Consider the following 18119-nt stretch of genomic DNA (forward strand, 5'->3'; position numbering starts at 1 on the left):
TTCGTCAAAAAGAAAGACAGATCATTTCGTATGTGCGTCGACTACAGGGAGCTCAACAAGCTAACCATTATGAATCGTTACCCTTTGCCTCGCATAGATGATTTGTTTGACCAACTTCAAGGGGTGAATTACTTTTCAAAGATAGATCTGAGATCCGGGTATCACCAGTTATGAGTGCTAGAGGAGGATGTCCCGAAGACAGCCTTACGAACTCGTTATGGGCACTACGAGTTCATAGTAATGTCATTCGGATTGACTAATGCACCCGCAGTATTCATGGACTTAATGAATAAGGTATGTTGTCCTTACTTGGATCAGTTCGTCATCGTCTTCATAGATGACATACTTATCTACTATCGTAGTATGGAAGAGCATAGTAAGAATCTACGTCAGATATTGGAAACATTACGATCAGAGAAGCTCTACGTGAAGTTCTCTAAATGCGAGTTGTGGATCCGAAGAGTCGAATTTATGGGTCATGTTGTTAGTGAAGAAGGAATTCATGTGGACCCTTCCAAAATCAAAGCCATTGAGAAATGGTCAGCACTGAAGACACCTACAGAAATTCGTCAATTTCTAGGCCTCGCTGGCTACTATCGTACGTTCATTCAGAACATCTCTCGAATTGCGAAACCTCTTACGACTTTGACCCAGAACGGCGTGGCCTTTAACTGGGAAGAGAAGCAATAGAAAGCGTTCCAAACGCTAAAACGAGCCTTATGCACCTCACTGATACTATCCCTCCCAAAAGGAATTGAAGACTTCGTGGTCTACTATGATGCATCCAATCAAGGGCTCAGTTGTGTTCTGATGCAACGAGGTAAGGGCATTGCCTACGCCTCAAGACAACTTAAGACACATGAGGTCAACTACACCACGCATGATCTTGAGTTAGGAGCAGTTGTGTTTGCTCTGAAGATCTGGAGACACTACCTATACGGTACGAAGAGCACTATCTTTACAGACCACAAAAGCTTACAACATATATTCAACCAGAAGGAGCTCAACATGAGACAATGATGGTGGGTCGAGCTAATCAGTGATTACGAATGCGAAATTCGTTATCATCCCGACAAAGCCAACGTAGTAGTTGACGCCCTTAGTCGGAAAGAATACTCTGGTTGTAGATTCAAATCATTGACTATGACTATCCATTCACACTTTTCCACACAAATTAAGGAGGCTCAGCTCGATGCTTTGAAACCTGAGAGGGATGGATAAGAACTTGGAAGTCAAGGGTGGTGGAGCCTTATATTTCATGGATCGGATCTGGAAACCGAAACACGGTGGCTTCAAAGACTTGGTCATGACCGAATCACACAACACTCGATATTCCATCCACCTAGGTTCAGATAAGATATATCTGGATCTGAAAAAGTTATATTGGTGGCCTATCATGAAAACAGAGATTGCTACCTTCGTAAGTAAATGCCTTACTTGCGCCAAGGTTATGGTCGAGTACCAGAAACCATCAGGTTTACTTCAACAGTCGAAAATACCTGAATGGAAGTGGGAGAGAATCACGATAGACTTCATAACCATGTTGCCCAAGAAAATGGGTGGTCTCGATACCATATGGGTTATCGTTGACAGGTTAACCAAGTCCGCACACTTCCTGCCTATCAAAGAGACTCACAAGATGGAGAAGCTAACAAGAATATACATCAGGGAGATCATACGACTGCATGGTGTTCCTATATCCATTATCTCCAATAGAGATAGTAGGTTCACTTCGAGGTTCTAGAACTCTCTACAAAGTTCCCTACGAACGAGGTTGGACAAGAGTACAGCCTACTATCCACACACCGACGGAAAAAGTGAGAGAACTATCCAAACCTTGGAAGATATGTTGCGAGCCCGTGTGATCGACTTTGGGAAGGCATGGGATACTCATTTTCCCCTTGTCTAGTTTTCCTACAACAATAGTTATCACACGAGCATAAAGGTTGCTCCATTTGAAGCCCTCTATGGCCGAAAGTGTAGATCCTCTCTATGTTGGGCTGAGGTGGGTGACACCCAGTTAGCTAAAGGACGAGTTCTTGACAACACTCTCACAGGTCCTAAGAGCATCCGGGAAACAACAGAGAAAATCGTTCAGATTCGTGAACGATTGAAAGCCTTTAGAGACCAACAGAAGAGCTACGCAGAGAAACGAAGGAAACCGTTGGAATTTCAGGTGGGAGACCATGTTCTTTTGAAAGTCTCACCCTGGAAGAGCTTCGTACGCTTCGGAAAGCGTGGAAAGCTAAATCCAAGATACGTAGGGCCTTTCGAGATTGTCGCTAGAATCGGCCCTGTCGCTTACAAACTCAACCTCCCACGAGAACTAAGTAACGTACATTCTACTTTCCACGTCTCGAACTTGAAAAAGTGCCTATCCGACGAGTCTATTGTAATCCCACTCGACGAGATCGAGATCAAAAAGAGCCTCAACTTCGTGGAAGAACCAGTAGAGATCATGGACCGAGAGATCCAGCAAACAATGCAAAGCCGTATCCCGATAGTGAAGGTTCATTGGAACGCCAAGCGAGGACCTGAATTCACTTGGGAGCACAAGGATCAAATGAAACTGAAATATCCTCATCTTTTCGCTTAGTTATTTGTAACATTAATTGCTTAAACTCTAATTTTAGGACGAAATTCTCTCTAACTGGGGGGGGGATGATGTGACAACCCGAAATTTCTAGCTTGTATAAACGTTCAAATCTATCAAACTTAGACTGGTATTGCTATCTTTTACCACTGTTTAGAGTCTATTCTGAGTATTCTGAGACTAGTGCATCAAAGGAATCAGTGTTTGGAAATGTCAGTTTAAGTTCTAAACTATCTAGCAAACCGTAAACCTCCTCAAAAGGAGTTTATGATCAGGACCTTGAGTTTACGGTCAAGGTGGCCAAAAAACTCCATGCTATATATTCAAACCTTATTCATTTTCAATCACTTTTACCATTTCAAGCCAAATAACTCATTCTCTCTCAAGTATCATCCGACTTTTCTCTTAGATCTTCAAGATTGTAAGTATTTCTTCCCTTGATTGGTGGATATCCATCTATATCTAGTGATTATACATGATTTCATCCATGAAATCTCATCATTTTGATAGATCTTCAAGTGTTCTTCATTTCACCAAGAACACCAAGAACACACACTAGTGTTCTTGGATCCTAATCACCCTTACAAGCTTCTAATAAGTAAGTACACTACCCTTAGCTTGTTATATACTTGAATCACTTGTTAAACACCTAGAAAACATCAAGAAACTAAAGAACAAAATGTGTTTATGGTCTATTGCACCTTCTTAGACCGTAAACCATTATAAAGGGTGTTCCTTGAATCCAATGCCTTTGATTCAAGGACTTGAAAACAATCATTTATGAAAGATTTGATGAGTTTACGGTTGGATCTCCTTAGGCCGTGAACTCCATGACCATAAGTTCATTAGACCGTGAACACTTGGACCATGAACTCCCTTTGGTCATGCCTCTTTGGACCGTAAACTCAATAGGGTGGCCATACACCCTAGTTATGCAATCATATGTGATTGTATCCCTTCAATCGAAGAGTTTCTTATTCTATTAGGGTGTTATCTCTTATAATTCGTTGTTTGTACACTAATCAAATACACATACATGTCAATATATTTTTATTAGGATCTTTGTGTGCTCAAGGTTTCACCTGAAACTCTACATCCTTTTTCCAAACATATTTTCGTATCACTCACTGGAGGTGAGTTCATACTCTTTGATCTACCTTTTAATTAATTTTAAATGTTTTTATGGGGGGAGGGGAATACAAGTTGAAACATTATAGTTATTATATCAATCACATGTGATTAACAACCATCAAACAATGGATTTGCTATACTTTTAGCTATTTTATTAATCAAACTACTTCAAAATGTTTATAAAACTCTTTTACATGTTAAAATCTTTATCAAACTTGTTCTTACATGAAAAACCTTTTCCTTTAACTCTTTTAAACTTATATATTGTCAAAATCATGTCTAATGCATATATAGTTATATAAGTAAGGTTTGAAGGACTTAGGACTGATTACACACTTTATTTCCTGATCCTTGTTTGGTTGTGGATTTAGAGTACCCTGTTGTTTGTCCGATTGTTGTTTGATCCTTAGTTATATATTACGTATATATGTATAGACATAAATACTTTATCTCAGTTCAACACACTCAGTTATACAAACAACTTTACTAGTAAACTATAATAAGTATAGTTTAGGAAGTCACTATTCACTATTACTAGTATAATGAATCATACAAAGAGTCAGTTCATACATGAGTCAATACATACTATAACGAGAAACAGATAGAGAATACTATAACGAGAAACAGATAGAGAATACTATAACGAGAAAAAGATAGAGAATACTATAACGAGAAATAGATAGAGAATACTATAACGAGAAATAGATAGAGAATACTATAACGAGAAACAGATAGAGAATACTATAACGAGAAAAAATACATACAGTACACTACACTATACAAGAGAACATACTATGATGAGAAACAAAGAGGACATACAACATACTAGACAGAGAGAACATACATTACACTAGTACATACAATACATATACAAGAATACTACAACATAAATGTGAACCATTATATCAGGGAATGGCATCACTACCATGGCTCGTTTTGTATCCAGATTCTCCTGGAGGGAGAGCGTGAATTTATGTATAGATCTATACTGGATTGACTATCCTACACCTTGCTGTTCGCTACAGTGGAACTTGCAAGTCAACAGGTGCCAAATGTCATTTCTTTCGACATCTTTCATCGTAGTGTTTTTAGTCGATAGTATGGTGCAATAATATCACATTATACCTTAAATAAAAATTAATTTAAGGTAGTTAGTACACCAGTAGTTACTATAATACAACATTACCGTACTTTATTATTTTTCCCATTGCATTCATATTGTGATCTTCTCACATAAACGGTAATGTAAAAACTATATTTTTGGTTAATGATAGTCAGACTTGGGAAAATACATACTCTTACAAGAAACAAACATACAGAACATCTGATGACTTGGTATAAGGCTACATTTAGTGGAAAATATAGGATTTTGTAGGAGATACAAATGTTTACTACAAACATTTATGAACTTATACATCAAACACTTACAAACATTTTCATACAAACAATGACACTAAAATACTTATGAACTCACCATCTTTAAAGCTGATAAAGTCTTTCAAAATAACTTGTATTCTCAGGTCATCAGTAGATAGGTACCGATGTCAGGTTTTGAGAAGATGGAGCTCGTTTAAGACTCATCTTTTATTTTGATTTACATTTTTGGTGTCTTATAAACTTCACAGAACACACTTGTATTAAATTATATTATTAATGCACTGGATGATGTTGTTGCTTGTTTACTACTATGCTTTGTTGTGATACTAAACATGATGTCCTCCGCCCCCGAACGACCTTCTTGTAACATATATTGTCAGCAGGGTGAGGACTTAGCCAGTCCATGCCGATGATCACATCAAAAATTCCTATGGTAACTAGCATGAAGCCAATTGGAAAAGAGTGGTTATTCAAAGTTAGTGTGCATCCTATGAATATATCATTTGTTGTTTCAGTTTTTCCGTTGGCCATTTCCATGGTGAATGTTTCGTTTAGTGTTTGAGGGTTTTGTTGAGTAGATGTTTAAACTTATGACTCACAAAGCTTCTCTCCGCACCACTATCAAATAATATGCATGCGTAAATGTTATAGAGGAGGAACATACTAGTAACTGCTGTAGGATCTTTCATTACCTCCTTATGTCCTATTGCTAGGACTCTTCCTATTCCCCCGGTATTTCTATTGTTAGCCTTAGGAAAGTTCCTCTTGTAGTGGCTCGTTTCCACGCAACCATAACACGCTTGACTCACTCCAGTGTTAGTGGGTTGGGTGGCATGTTGTGTGGGTGCTCTGCAGTATCGGGTAGTGTGCCCCTTTTTATTTCAATTTGTACAGTGCATCTCCCGGCAGACACCTTTTTGGTGAAAGTTACATTTAGCACACTTTGGGAGAGTGCCTGCATACGGCTTTGTAGGTGCTGGTGCAGCAGGGGTGGTAGCGGCATGAACCACCACAATTAGTTGTTTCTTTACGGGTTCCTGGGTTGGTTGACTCATCTTCATTCTTCCAAACTTCCTCTTTTTATCATTCCCCTTTTTTTGTTCGGTGATAGGAGTCATTATGCCTTTCCGTATCCCATGTTCAATGAGCTTTTGAGCAAGGCGCTTGGCACTGTCAAAAGTTGTTAGGTTTGCATCAGTTACATTACCTTGAATTTGGGTAGATAGTCCCCATATGAAACGTTCTACTTTTTTTCTCTCCGATGTGATCATTCTAGGGCATAGGATCGCCAGGTCGCTAAATCTGGCGGTGTAGGCTTCGATGTCAGAGCAGTTCATAGTGAGATTCCAAAGCTCCTGCTCTAGCTTCTGTACCTCACCCCTTAGATAGTACCCTTCGAGCATCATGATTTTGAGATCCTCACAGCCAATTGAGTTTGCTACCGGGAGTGTTAGGGTTTTGATGTTGCCATTCCACCATGAAAGGGCCGTACTAGAAAAAAAGTGCATGCTGCAAACTTGACGTTGCTCTCCTCTATGCAGGCAAATATTTCAAATATTGCTTCCGTCTTTTCGAACTACCGCGTCAGAGCAATGACGCCACCGCTCCCATTGTAGGGCTTGGGCTTGCAGCTTGAAAGGTCTTTATAAGTAAATTCCCTCGGGTTCCCTTGATTTTCACTTTTATTGGAACTATTTGTTCCATTTCCACCTCCGTTGTTGCTACTGCTGATTTGGGCTACCGCAACATCAACAACAACGGTCACTCTAGCTTGGAACACAACAATATCCATTTGTGGGGGAGGCGGTAGTGGTGGTGGCACCGATGTATTGTTCTTGCGCCTATTATATCTTTGGGGCAGCATTTTCTGCCACAAATGGAATTGAAGTTAAGTCTTTGCTAAGGGTTATGATTTGGACACTATTGTAGTAAAACATCGCATTTATATATGTGTCGAGTCTATTTGTTATTGAGAGTTGTTTTGTACATATAATTAAAATCTTACTATACCAAAGAAAAAGAAAAAGAAAAAGAAAATACATAGCAGCTAACAACATCCACAATAAAAACACATATTCATTTCATTAATGATAAGATACTAGTACATAGTTATGAGAAAATTAACCTTTTTAAAGGTCTATAGTACAACAAAGTTAAACATTTTTGCAGCATAACGACCCTCCGAATAGTGTAGTCACTTAGACGTAGGGTCGGCCCTACATACAGGAAACAGAAAAAGAGTAGCACCAACACATACCCATAAACCTAGTCTATATCAAATTATGATTAGGATGAATCCTACCCACGATGGGTAGTCCTCTGCAGTCCATGGGATGAAGTAGAGGGGCCTTGTAACTCAGCCAACCCACGCTCGGCTGCGAGCACTCTCTCCTCGAGAGCCAGATGCCTTTCTTGATATTCCTTTACCTCCGCTCAGGTGGTGGTAAGGTCCTCAATGAGTCTATCCATGGGATAGTAGTCTCTCTCAAAATCTTGAGTCTGTGCGTCTGTGACCTCTGCAGCGGCTCCCAACTCCAGAATGAGATTCACTGTTGCTCTAGTTTATTCACCAAGGTCCGTGATCCGCTGGATCATAATTGGGAGGGATCTGTTAGTATTTCCTCCATGGTTGTGGTTATAAAAACCTCACTCTGTACCAAAGGGTGGGCACCGCCTCTGGTGTCGACTCCACGTCTCAGGGTCCTCTGTTGAGCGGGATGTAGGTCCATTATAGCCCAAATGATGTGCAGGGACTCTAGCAACGTAGGGAGGATTGATAACTTCGGACTCCGCATCCGACTCTTCGTCTTCTTCTTCCTCTATCTCTTTTTCAAACTCTTCCTCTGGCTCCTCTTCCAACATCTCCTTGGGATCCTCCTCAATCCACCCTCCATTCCCCTAGTTGGGGAAGTAGGGATCTCCGGGATTATAGAAACCAGCCATTGTGTCTGTATGGGAATATATGTAAGAGAAGTACATGAAAAGTTTATAATGTGCTAAAATACTCCTATAGTATTTTAATTCTTTATGTTTGGTTCTTAGAGCTTTTTAAGGTTTAGTCCAAACTTCAACTTTTTTGGCTTCATGGTCCTTTTGAGGTAATTTTTGATGGAGTTAGTCCCTGTTAAACTTGAAAATAAAAATATACCATTTTAATTGTTTTTTATGTTTTCTTAAATACTTTTCCCTTTTATTTAATTTATTAAAGGTAAAAACAAATAAAGACGGGGGAACCTCTCTCTCTCTCTCCCACTCTCTCTATCTCTCTCTCTCTCTAATGGGATAAGAACATAGTTCTTTTTTTTCTTTGATCTTATCAAGAGAAAGAAATATTCTTTAGAAGAAAAACCATAAAACGACTCTACACCACCGTCACCCCTTGAACCGAACCGCCGCCACAGCTTTAGCCTCCACCGCTAGAGCATTTTCCGAATACTACCCCTATGCATCGATTCATCAAAAGTACATCATCAGCAGATTCATCACCACTGTAATTAGAACAAGTTATTGCACAAGTCAAACTTGTGATTTTAAAAGTAAAGAATGGTGGAATCGATGCTCTAAAGATAGACATGATATATTTTAAGCTAGGCTGATTGATTTCAAGGACCAAAACCTTAAGGATCCAACATCCGTTGTTACTCATGAATGTCGAACATACAATATTCAGGACCATACCGCACACCACTGTCCTAAATATGACAAGGATTCGTTATTCTCTCCCAAAAAAGACGTTTGATCAAAAGAGAATGAGCGGATGGTAAGCCATTTGCATTTCAATTCATTATAGTTGTGATTCTTTACTTTTGCAACTAAAGAAGGATGGGGGTACTTACAGATATGGGAAACTGAGAAGTGAGTAACATAGGGGTGAAGATGAAAGGAAGCAAGCAATGGGTCGATGAAAGTGATTTTAGATTTAGATTTTGGAAAACAGGGGTAAAGATGAAATCTCAAACTCAAAATTGTGACAACCCGATATTTCATGTCAATGTAATGACCTAAAAGTCAAGGATTTGTAATCTACTTTTGATATAATAAAAATAGCGTCAAAAATAAAATGTTCAAAGGTCTCAATTGGGTTGCATAAACTAATAGATATCGTAACAAGGTTTTCATAAATATAAAGAACACAAAAATCCGAGTTATCACGAAGAAGTTATGACCAATCGAAGATTTCGCAACAAAACCGGTAAAACACTGTTAAGCGTAAAATGCGAAATTTCAATAAAATACTTTTTAGCCTTAGGTATCTAAATGAAATTCGTAGATATCATTAAACCGTCAACGTACATAAAAAGAACGTCCAAATCTGACTTCGTATGAGGAAGTTATGATTTTTCTAAGTTTCGGAGTAGCAATAGACAACTAAAAACTCGAAATAAAGATCAAGTGACTTTTAACCGATGCAACCTAAATGAGAATTGAAAATCTCGACAATAGTAGTACAACGGTAAAAAGACGACGATAACGGACATCGAATGAAGAAGTTATGAATTTTTAACGGACTTTTCCTGTCCCGACCTATTAAAAATATATAATTAAATATAAATTCAAAATTCTCCAACGAAGTCTAAATGAAAGTTGTAATTTATATTCTCACCTATGTGTGGATATAAAGAACGTCAATAACGGAGCTCGTATGCGAAAGTTACGCATTTTAGAAGATTGGGGCACACAAACCGAGGGGGAGTACGCTATGGCGTACGAGGGTACGCCTAGCATACTCAATGTTGGGCCTCAGATCGACCACGTCTCCCTATAGCCTTCAAGCCCGTCCAATCCGAAGTCCGGTATCCGACAAAGACGTCATGCATGACGTACGCCCTGCGTACGCGAGTACGCCCAGGTTACGAGGTCAGTTCCCACCACTATAAAATGGGATGCAAGGCTTCCGAACTTCTTTGCTAATTGACAACATCTCTCTCATATTTTCTCACTCTTGAGCCTCTTGAAACTACCCCGATGCCCCGACTACGTATCCAAACTCCGACGAAGATCCGAAGGTTCGAAACTGCCGAGAAATTTTCCACTTTCCGGTCGAAGTGCTGCCCGAGAAAAGTCTCGTTTTCTTCAAATCATCACACTTACCAGGTGAGTTCATACCCCTATATTTTCATATTTTTACTATATTTTAGGGGGGGAAATACAAGTGAAATGCAAGAAAAACTTATGTTAAAATGCAAATCGTTACATACAGTCTCTAATGCTTTATCTGCATTTTATGTATAAATGTTAAATAAGTAAAATACCGTTATTACAAATGCTATACTTTACATGCAAAGTTGTTAATACACCAAGGTTTGATCATTCAAATGAAACACACTTTTGAAAAACTATAATAGGTATAGTTGATGAGATATTCATGATATTTTACACTCTATGAACACTATAAGAAAGAAATACTTACATTTACAAGAAAAATGGACTTTTCATACATAAATCTATTTGATACTAACTTTTGTGAGACATTTGTCTTCACGTACCTTCAATTATGTATTTCAAGTCCTGTGTTATAAACCATAATATCTTGTAGGGAGAGCGTAATACTTGTGTATAGATCTATACGAGATTAACAATCTCGCACCTAAATTGTTAGCTACAGTTGGACCGGCAGGTCTGGGGTGACAAACGTCATATCATTCCAACGCCTGAAGAACGTTGTTACAGACAGTCTAGGTTAATAGTACGGTTATAAAACTCATATGAAGTATTAAAACATTTGGTTTATCGAGCTATCAAACGCCTTAATGGTTATATATACGTATATAAATCTACTTACACTATATTCGGTATGGAAAATACCTATGTATTCTGGTGTTTGGAACTTTTGAAACTACTATTCATTTATGGAAAATATTGGATTTTCTAGAAATAAATTCAGTTACATTATACTAAAAGGCATACAATTTTTATACAAACACTACTACACAAGTGATTTAATAATGCGAACCATTCTTTATTTTTGAGGCGGTTGATGGTAAAAACCGCCTCATTAAATGTATAGAGCATTAAATAATCCACGAACCGCTTTAAAAAAGCACCAGATAAATTTCCAGAAGCTTTTGTTAAGGCGGTTTACGACGAATAGCATCAAAAAAAGAATTTTTGGTGCTACTTCATGTAAAAGCATTATTAAATAAGGATTTTTTGATGCTCTTTTATAAACGAGCATCATTAAATCTTTATCTTTTGATGCTATATTTTGAAAAACGCATCAAATGAAAACGCTATGATTTTTTTAGTGCTACTTCATGTAAAAGCATTATTAAATAAGGATTTTTTGATGCTCTTTTTAATAAAATAACATCATTAAATCTTTATGTCTTTCCCTCTAAAATTTTCATTTTAGCTTTCTAAAAACCCTCCATAGCCGCCACCAAAATTCCACATAAATCGCTTCAGTAAAACCTAAAACCGCCCCAAATCATATCTTTCCCTCTAAAATTTTCGTTTTAGCTTTCTAATATTTTCATTGTGCGCCAGCTCTTCTCTGACTAAAATGTTAAATGACCCGGTTTAAAATAAGAAACCGGACTTTATGCCCGGTTTAAAATAAGAAACTGGGCTTTATGCTCGAATAAATAACCTAGTTCCCTTTTTTACAATCGAGTCCTAAAAAAATAACACCCACTTCAGCGGATTTCCCCACTATGGTGGTCGAAAAATTCTAATCTCCGCCCAAACCTAAGTTCCTCTCACCTTCAAAAAAAATTTAATCTCCGTCCGACCTAGGTTTTCCTCCCACTGAAAAATTTTGGTGATTGAAATCCAACCGACCCCTCATAAATCTATGGCTTCATCCACCATTCATATTCTTAAACGTTACTGGTTATCTCCATTTCACATCTGATGAAACCACTAAATCCTCTGCTTCTTCTTCATAAAAGAGAATTTAATCCTAAGAATCCATTGTCATCTCTTTTACTTTGACTAAACTTCTCCTTAGTGTAAAACCCTAAACATCTCCATCCTTGTAGCACTAGATTTCAGGGTGCCAAGATTCAGTCTCAAAATGAATGCAATCAAGTATGTCCTACACCTTCTGCATCAACTTCTTCCAACTATAGTATTTTTCCCTAAAAAAGGCTAAGGAAGGTAAGCAATATTGATCACATTAATTATTCAATTAAAGATCATTATTTAATTTGGTGATTTTTTTTTTCGATTTCATCAAGTATAGTTGACATAATCATGTTTTGTGTTGTTTTTCTTTTATTTAAACCGAGATTTCTATGACTTTTCAAGGAGGATCGATAGATATAAGAAAAGTGATTTAGCATGAAGATTATATTAGAGGATGTGGAGCATATTTACAATAAGGAAGCAAAAGTAAAGAAGGAAATGATGCTGGGAAGAGAGATGCTAGCAATAAAGATAAGAGGTGTTTGATAAGGAAAATTAGTGCATATCTTAGCGTGGTTTACTGGAACATCTTGCAAGAAAGAAACATCAAGCCAAAGTGGCATATTTGACAACCGAAAATTCTTTCAAATCCATGGAGTTTGCTAAGAACTCATCTGAATATGTTCCAAATGATTCAAAAAAAGATTGATGATATTTTATGTTGCCATTCGTATTGTGTTTTAAAAGGCGGTTTATTTTCTAACGCTGTTCAATAACAACATCAAAAAATAAGTCTATTCTATGAAGCTATATTTTATAAGGCGGTTTTGGACAGTATCAAAAAATAAGTCTATTTTATGAAGCTATTTTTATGACGCGGTTTTGGTCATTTTCTAAGGCGGTTGTAGAACCGCCTCAAAAAACAACACTATTTTATGATCCTATATTTTTTGAAGAGGTTGAATAACCGCATCAAGAAATAATAAAAAAACCGCTTTATTAAACCTCTTCTGTACTAGTGAAAAACGCTTATGAACTCACCAACTTAGTTGTTGACACTTTTTCAAAACCACTTGTATTTCTTAGGGATTCAGTAATATAGTTAAACAACAACTTTTGGGGAAGGGACACTAAGGCGTCAATTTCAAACTTATTATATCATCATAATGTAATTTATTTTGAAACATGTATTACAAGCAACAATGTAACTTTTTAAATTATATTTATGGTGGTTGTGCTTGCTTTCTTTACTATTACTCAACTGTTATGATACTACATGAAGTCATCCACCCTCGAACGATTCCGCCGTTCTGGTTTGGAGGTGTGACAAATATCTTATTTACCGAGGTAGTAGTTATCAGACAAAAACCAAAAAGTAAAACCAAGACTTGGAGACCAAAATCCCTAGTGCTTCACTTTTATGTCATAACCTTCCTACGAAAAATCGAACCCAAAAGAATGATGACGAGAATGTGGAAGAGAATAAAGATTGATTTCAATAGAGATGGCGGTCTTAACTATCCACAGAGAAATTAAAAACGTGTGTGATATAGATACAAGAGGTGGTTGAATAAAGAGGTAAGGAGAAGAAAGATTGAGCTATAAGATTTAAGAAGATGATAGTAGTGGTATGTGTGGTGAGAGAGAGAGAGAGAGAGAGAGAGAGAGAGAGAGAGAGAGAGAGAGAGAGAGAGAGAGAGAGAGAGAGAGAGAGAGAGAGAGAGAGAGAGAGAGAGGTGCCCTGTTATTTGTTTCTACTTTTAAAATTTTAAATATAAGGAAAAAATGTTTAAGAAAATAGAGAAACAAATAAAAAGAGTAGATTAGTTTTTTCAAGTTTAACATGACTAATTCCAACAAATAAACTATCTCAAAAAGACCATGATGTTTGAACTAAACCTTAGAAAAAATACATACCATAGGGATCATTTTTTTGTTGTTTTGTCTAAAATTGTGTATTGTTTATAAACAGTTTCATAATAATAATGTTCATTAGTTCAAGTGTAATCTTCAAAAAAAAATCCTAAAATTTTGGATATTGGTAAAAAATTACTTAATCTTTAAAAAATCCAAATATTTTGACCAAATTAACAAAAAAAAAGTCAGGATACATCATAAATATACAAAACCGGTCAAAAAAAAGTTATTCCCAAATTTTAGCTAGTATTTTCTTTCTTTTTTGTAAAAAAAACTTAGTTTAGATTAAAGCATAATCTGATAAAAAAATTAGAATTTTATCGAAGAATTCCTATAATTTTATTTTAACATCACTAAGTATATTCCGTCCCCATTTTTAGTCACATTCGTCGTAAAAAAGGGTTAGTTGATCCACCATGATAAATATAGAAGCTTGTTGGTATTTTTTTTTTCTTTTTTCTTCAGTATCTTACCAATAATTTGGATCGGACTCCTTTCCTTCTCGAGAGTTTGATTTTATCTTTTATTGATTGTTATAACATATGTTAAAAGTATGTTGGAGGGCTTATTATCAATCTTCCACATGATGACAATCCTTCAAATCTAACAGTACTACTCAACTGGTAATTGGCTTTATCAAAATATGTTTGATGTTTCTATAACTTTTTGCAAATCTAAATAAGATATTTAAGACAGGAAAATATCAGAAAAAGTTATAAATCAAACGGCCGCCTATATCTTTGGTCATCAATGTACCTTTTAGTGAACTTGGTAGGTACGACAATTGCCTTTCTAACAACACTTTTTTTTTAATCAATTGAAAAGATTGATTGATGATAAGGAAATTTCACCGTCTCCGTGTTACAGCAAAGAAGAATTTGATATAAGATTTTAGTTTAAGGGAGATAATTAAGGCCACAAAATGATCCCGAGCGTGATTCTGACCAAGCTCGAGCTCGATTCGTTTAATTTTTTTGTGGCTAGAGTTTGAGTTCGGCTTGTTTCATGTCTTATAATACGAAGCTCATGATCAGTGTGTGAAGAATTATACGGGTTTGCGTCCGGCTCGTATACGGTATTACATAATTTCTGAAAATAGTATTTATTAAATACATATCTATATAAATATATAAAAATATTTTATATAATTATATATACGTAGCCTCATTTAGGCTTGCAAGTCTAATCAAACTTTGTAACACAAACTCATGCTTTAGCTCGTTTATTAAATAAGGCTAATAATAAGCTCAAACACGACCCAAACACGTTTAAAATTGATCTTGAATAGTTTGACTCGTTTGCATTCTTAGAAGAAATAAAAAAAAAATCATTCTTTAATTGCGTCAGTTGTTGACTAACTTTCGATCACAGAATAAAAGTTCACTTTTATTGTTAATATGAACGAAATAAACATTTAATGTTAATATAATCACGGGTGGCTCAACTAATTTTGAGGCTCCAAGCAAACCAAAAAATTTGGGTCGTTTAAATAAGCAAAGGGTTTTGAACTTGAGACTTTTAGTTTTCTAAACTAGTGCTTTTATCACCAAGCGAAGCTTCAACTTATCTTTATATCCCCAAAAATACGTGTGTGTGTGTATATATATATATATATATATATATATATATATATATATATATATATATATATATATATATATATATATATATATAACAGAATAAACTTTGAAAATGGAGGCCTTAAGCCCTTCCTTAGTTTTTCATAACGTAGAGCCGACCCTGAATATAATGTTCATATATATACCGAAGTACAAGTACTAGTGTCCTACGAGGGTATGATTAGTAATTAAGAAACAAAAGTTTAATTGCAACAAATGGAATTAACAAGTTAAATAATAGAACACAAATCAAACGAATGGAAGGTAAATAACAGAAGATAAATCACCACGTTTAACAATTGTCATGGAATATGTATAGTGTACATTTATGTTGAGTTAGAAACTTTTAGCTTGAATAATAAAAGTAAATGTGGAATTATAGATCCAACAAACAACTTGGTCTTACGGTATGGTGAGACACTATTCCTCCATGAGGTTGAGGGTTCAAGTCTAGTGTGGAAGTGTGGAAACCGTAAATAGATCGACAGATTCTATAATGAATACGTGAACTAATGATAAGAATAATGAAGATCATTAGATTTTAGAAGAGTTCAACGTGAAATTCTCTGTGAAAGCTTACAACTGCAACTAGAGTTTTACAAGCGTTAACCCTAATAATGCATGCATGCACTCTGTATATAGGCTAGACTATTAAAGCAAAAATACAAGAATGGACAGGCCCAAATCGCTATAATAAACCTATACTAGCACATACATTTCATATACTAGCACATACATTTCACACAACACAATTAAGCCATACATTTCACACAACACAATTAAGCCCAACAATCTTCCTCTTTGTGTCAAATTGAAGGAGATTTTTCATAGTTGTCGTCGTTTCTGAACCTTGAAAAGTTTCGGCATCAAATTCAGAAGGGTGTTTCTGACTGCAATCTACCACTTGATCATATCGAAAAAGCATTTCAGATCAGCGACATTGTTCGTTTTAATAACTTCAATCAGTCCGATGATGTAAGTCAGAGCCGAAGTTGAGTGTAAGTTTTTGTCCAACCGGAAAAACATACACCTATGAACTGTTTGATCAGTTCTCCATTGGTATGTCACGCTCTAATTTTCCTTTCTGATTTTTCCCAGCTTCATCATGTTGAGATCCTTCGATTCCTCCTTAGGTTTCTAAATTTGCTTCTTTTTCAGAACGGCTGCTATTTCCACATCCATATTTGTGATCTTGTGAATGTAGTAAATAAGCATCCTCTTCGGATGAGCTATAATTGGCTCATACTTCTGTTCAGTGTAAAATCATCTTCAATACGTTGAGCTCCTTTGAAACCTTTGAATTTGGTGTTTATGATGTTTTCAGTTGCAACATGAGCATAAACCTTCACATCAACAATCTTCTATAAACTCCAAGATTTGTATTGAGGCTTTCCATACTTGAGATAGAAAGAGAAGAGCATATTATTCACTTTATAATCCGAGATTGGTGCCTTCTCAATCTTCTCAAAACATTGGAATAGAAAAGCCCTAGGAGTGATCGGAAAGTAGAGATGAGAGTCAACAGTGTTTTCTAGTTCAAACAATACTAAAGGCTCCGACCAGTGGGTGGTCAGTTCATCAACCGCCTCCTTCTAAATTCTTTCTAGTAAATTACACAAATGGTCCCTATGGTTTGGGCTAATTTACGCGTTTGGTCCCTAGCTTATTTTTTTTACTCGGAAGGTCCCTAATATTTGTTTTTGTTACGCTCTTGGTCCCTAACATTTGTTTTTTGTTACGCGTTTGGTCCCTGTCTTACCTAAACAGACTATTATTTAAATAGGGAAAAATTGTGGGATAGGTAAGGTAAGATGATGGGGGTGGGGTTGGGGGTGTGTTTATTTAAATAAATTAAAAAATAAAGGACAAAATAGTCTTTCTAGGTAAGACAGGGACCAAGTGCGTAACAAAAACAAACAATAGGGACCTTCCGCATTAAAAAAATTAGTTAGGGACTAAACACGCAAATTACCCTAAACCATAGGGACCATTTGTGTAACTTACTCAAATTCTTTCCATAGACCATGGAGGAAAGAGGGTCTTCTGAGTTACAAGAGTGACCTTCGCAATCTCAGCTTCCTTCTCTAGATCTTCAACATCACGTTTCTTTCTTAAGAGCTTTTCACCTTCGGATAATTTTTCCTCTTCTTCTTCATCATCAACTACTTTCTCTTCGCCTTTAGATCCAAAAGCTTCATTACCCTTATGATCTTTAGTGTTTTGTTTCGGTTTCAGTTTCGGTTTCGGTTTTTTGCTCATCTTCATCAATTGGTTCGGAAGGCTTTTGCTTGGGTTATTTGTCTTTGAGTTCTCCCCTTGTTTCGGAAGAGCATCACTCTCAGAAACACCTTAAATCTTGTTGAGCATTGAAAAGACTGGTTTGAGTTTATCAGCAAGATGTTGTCGTAACGAGACAATGAGTAATGAATCATGTGTCTCTACCAGTCGTTGCAGATAATGATTAACCTCCAAAACACAGCTTTTCAGTATAATTTTCTCTAACTCCAGATCCTCTACGTGCTTGTTGGCATAGGTCAACTTCAATGAAAGAAGTTTGGCTTTCTCAGTCTTTTGAGCCAGTTTGTCCATTAGGTAGTTTTCTACAGCAAGGTCGGACAGAAGTTTTTCAATATAAG

General features: G+C 36.5%; 1 protein-coding gene across 1 annotated transcript; it reads right to left on the bottom strand.

Annotated features, from left to right (window-relative positions):
• Window positions 1-7747: 7747 nt before the first annotated feature.
• On the bottom strand, window positions 7748-17742 carry LOC111908524 (uncharacterized). Its single transcript, XM_023904343.1, has 2 exons — window positions 17545-17742; window positions 7748-7999 (listed from the first exon to the last, which is right to left on the bottom strand). Exons 1-2 carry the CDS (start codon window positions 17740-17742, stop codon window positions 7748-7750), a joined length of 450 nt encoding a protein of 149 aa, XP_023760111.1.
• Between the last annotated feature and the right edge of the window lie 377 nt (window positions 17743-18119).

Source organism: Lactuca sativa, chromosome 6 (genome assembly GCF_002870075.4).
Source record: "Lactuca sativa cultivar Salinas chromosome 6, Lsat_Salinas_v11, whole genome shotgun sequence".
NCBI lineage: Eukaryota > Viridiplantae > Streptophyta > Magnoliopsida > Asterales > Asteraceae > Lactuca > Lactuca sativa.

Excerpts from the sequence above, each read along its gene's own strand:
- LOC111908524 (XM_023904343.1), bottom strand. The coding sequence starts at position 17,742 with ATGAGCAAAAAACCGAAACCGAAACTGAAACCGAAACAAAACACTAAA. Across the intron at positions 8,000-17,544 it reads AGGAAGCTGAGATTGCGAAG|GGGAATGGAGGGTGGATTGA; the intron begins GTCACTCTTGTA and ends TTCCCCAACTAG.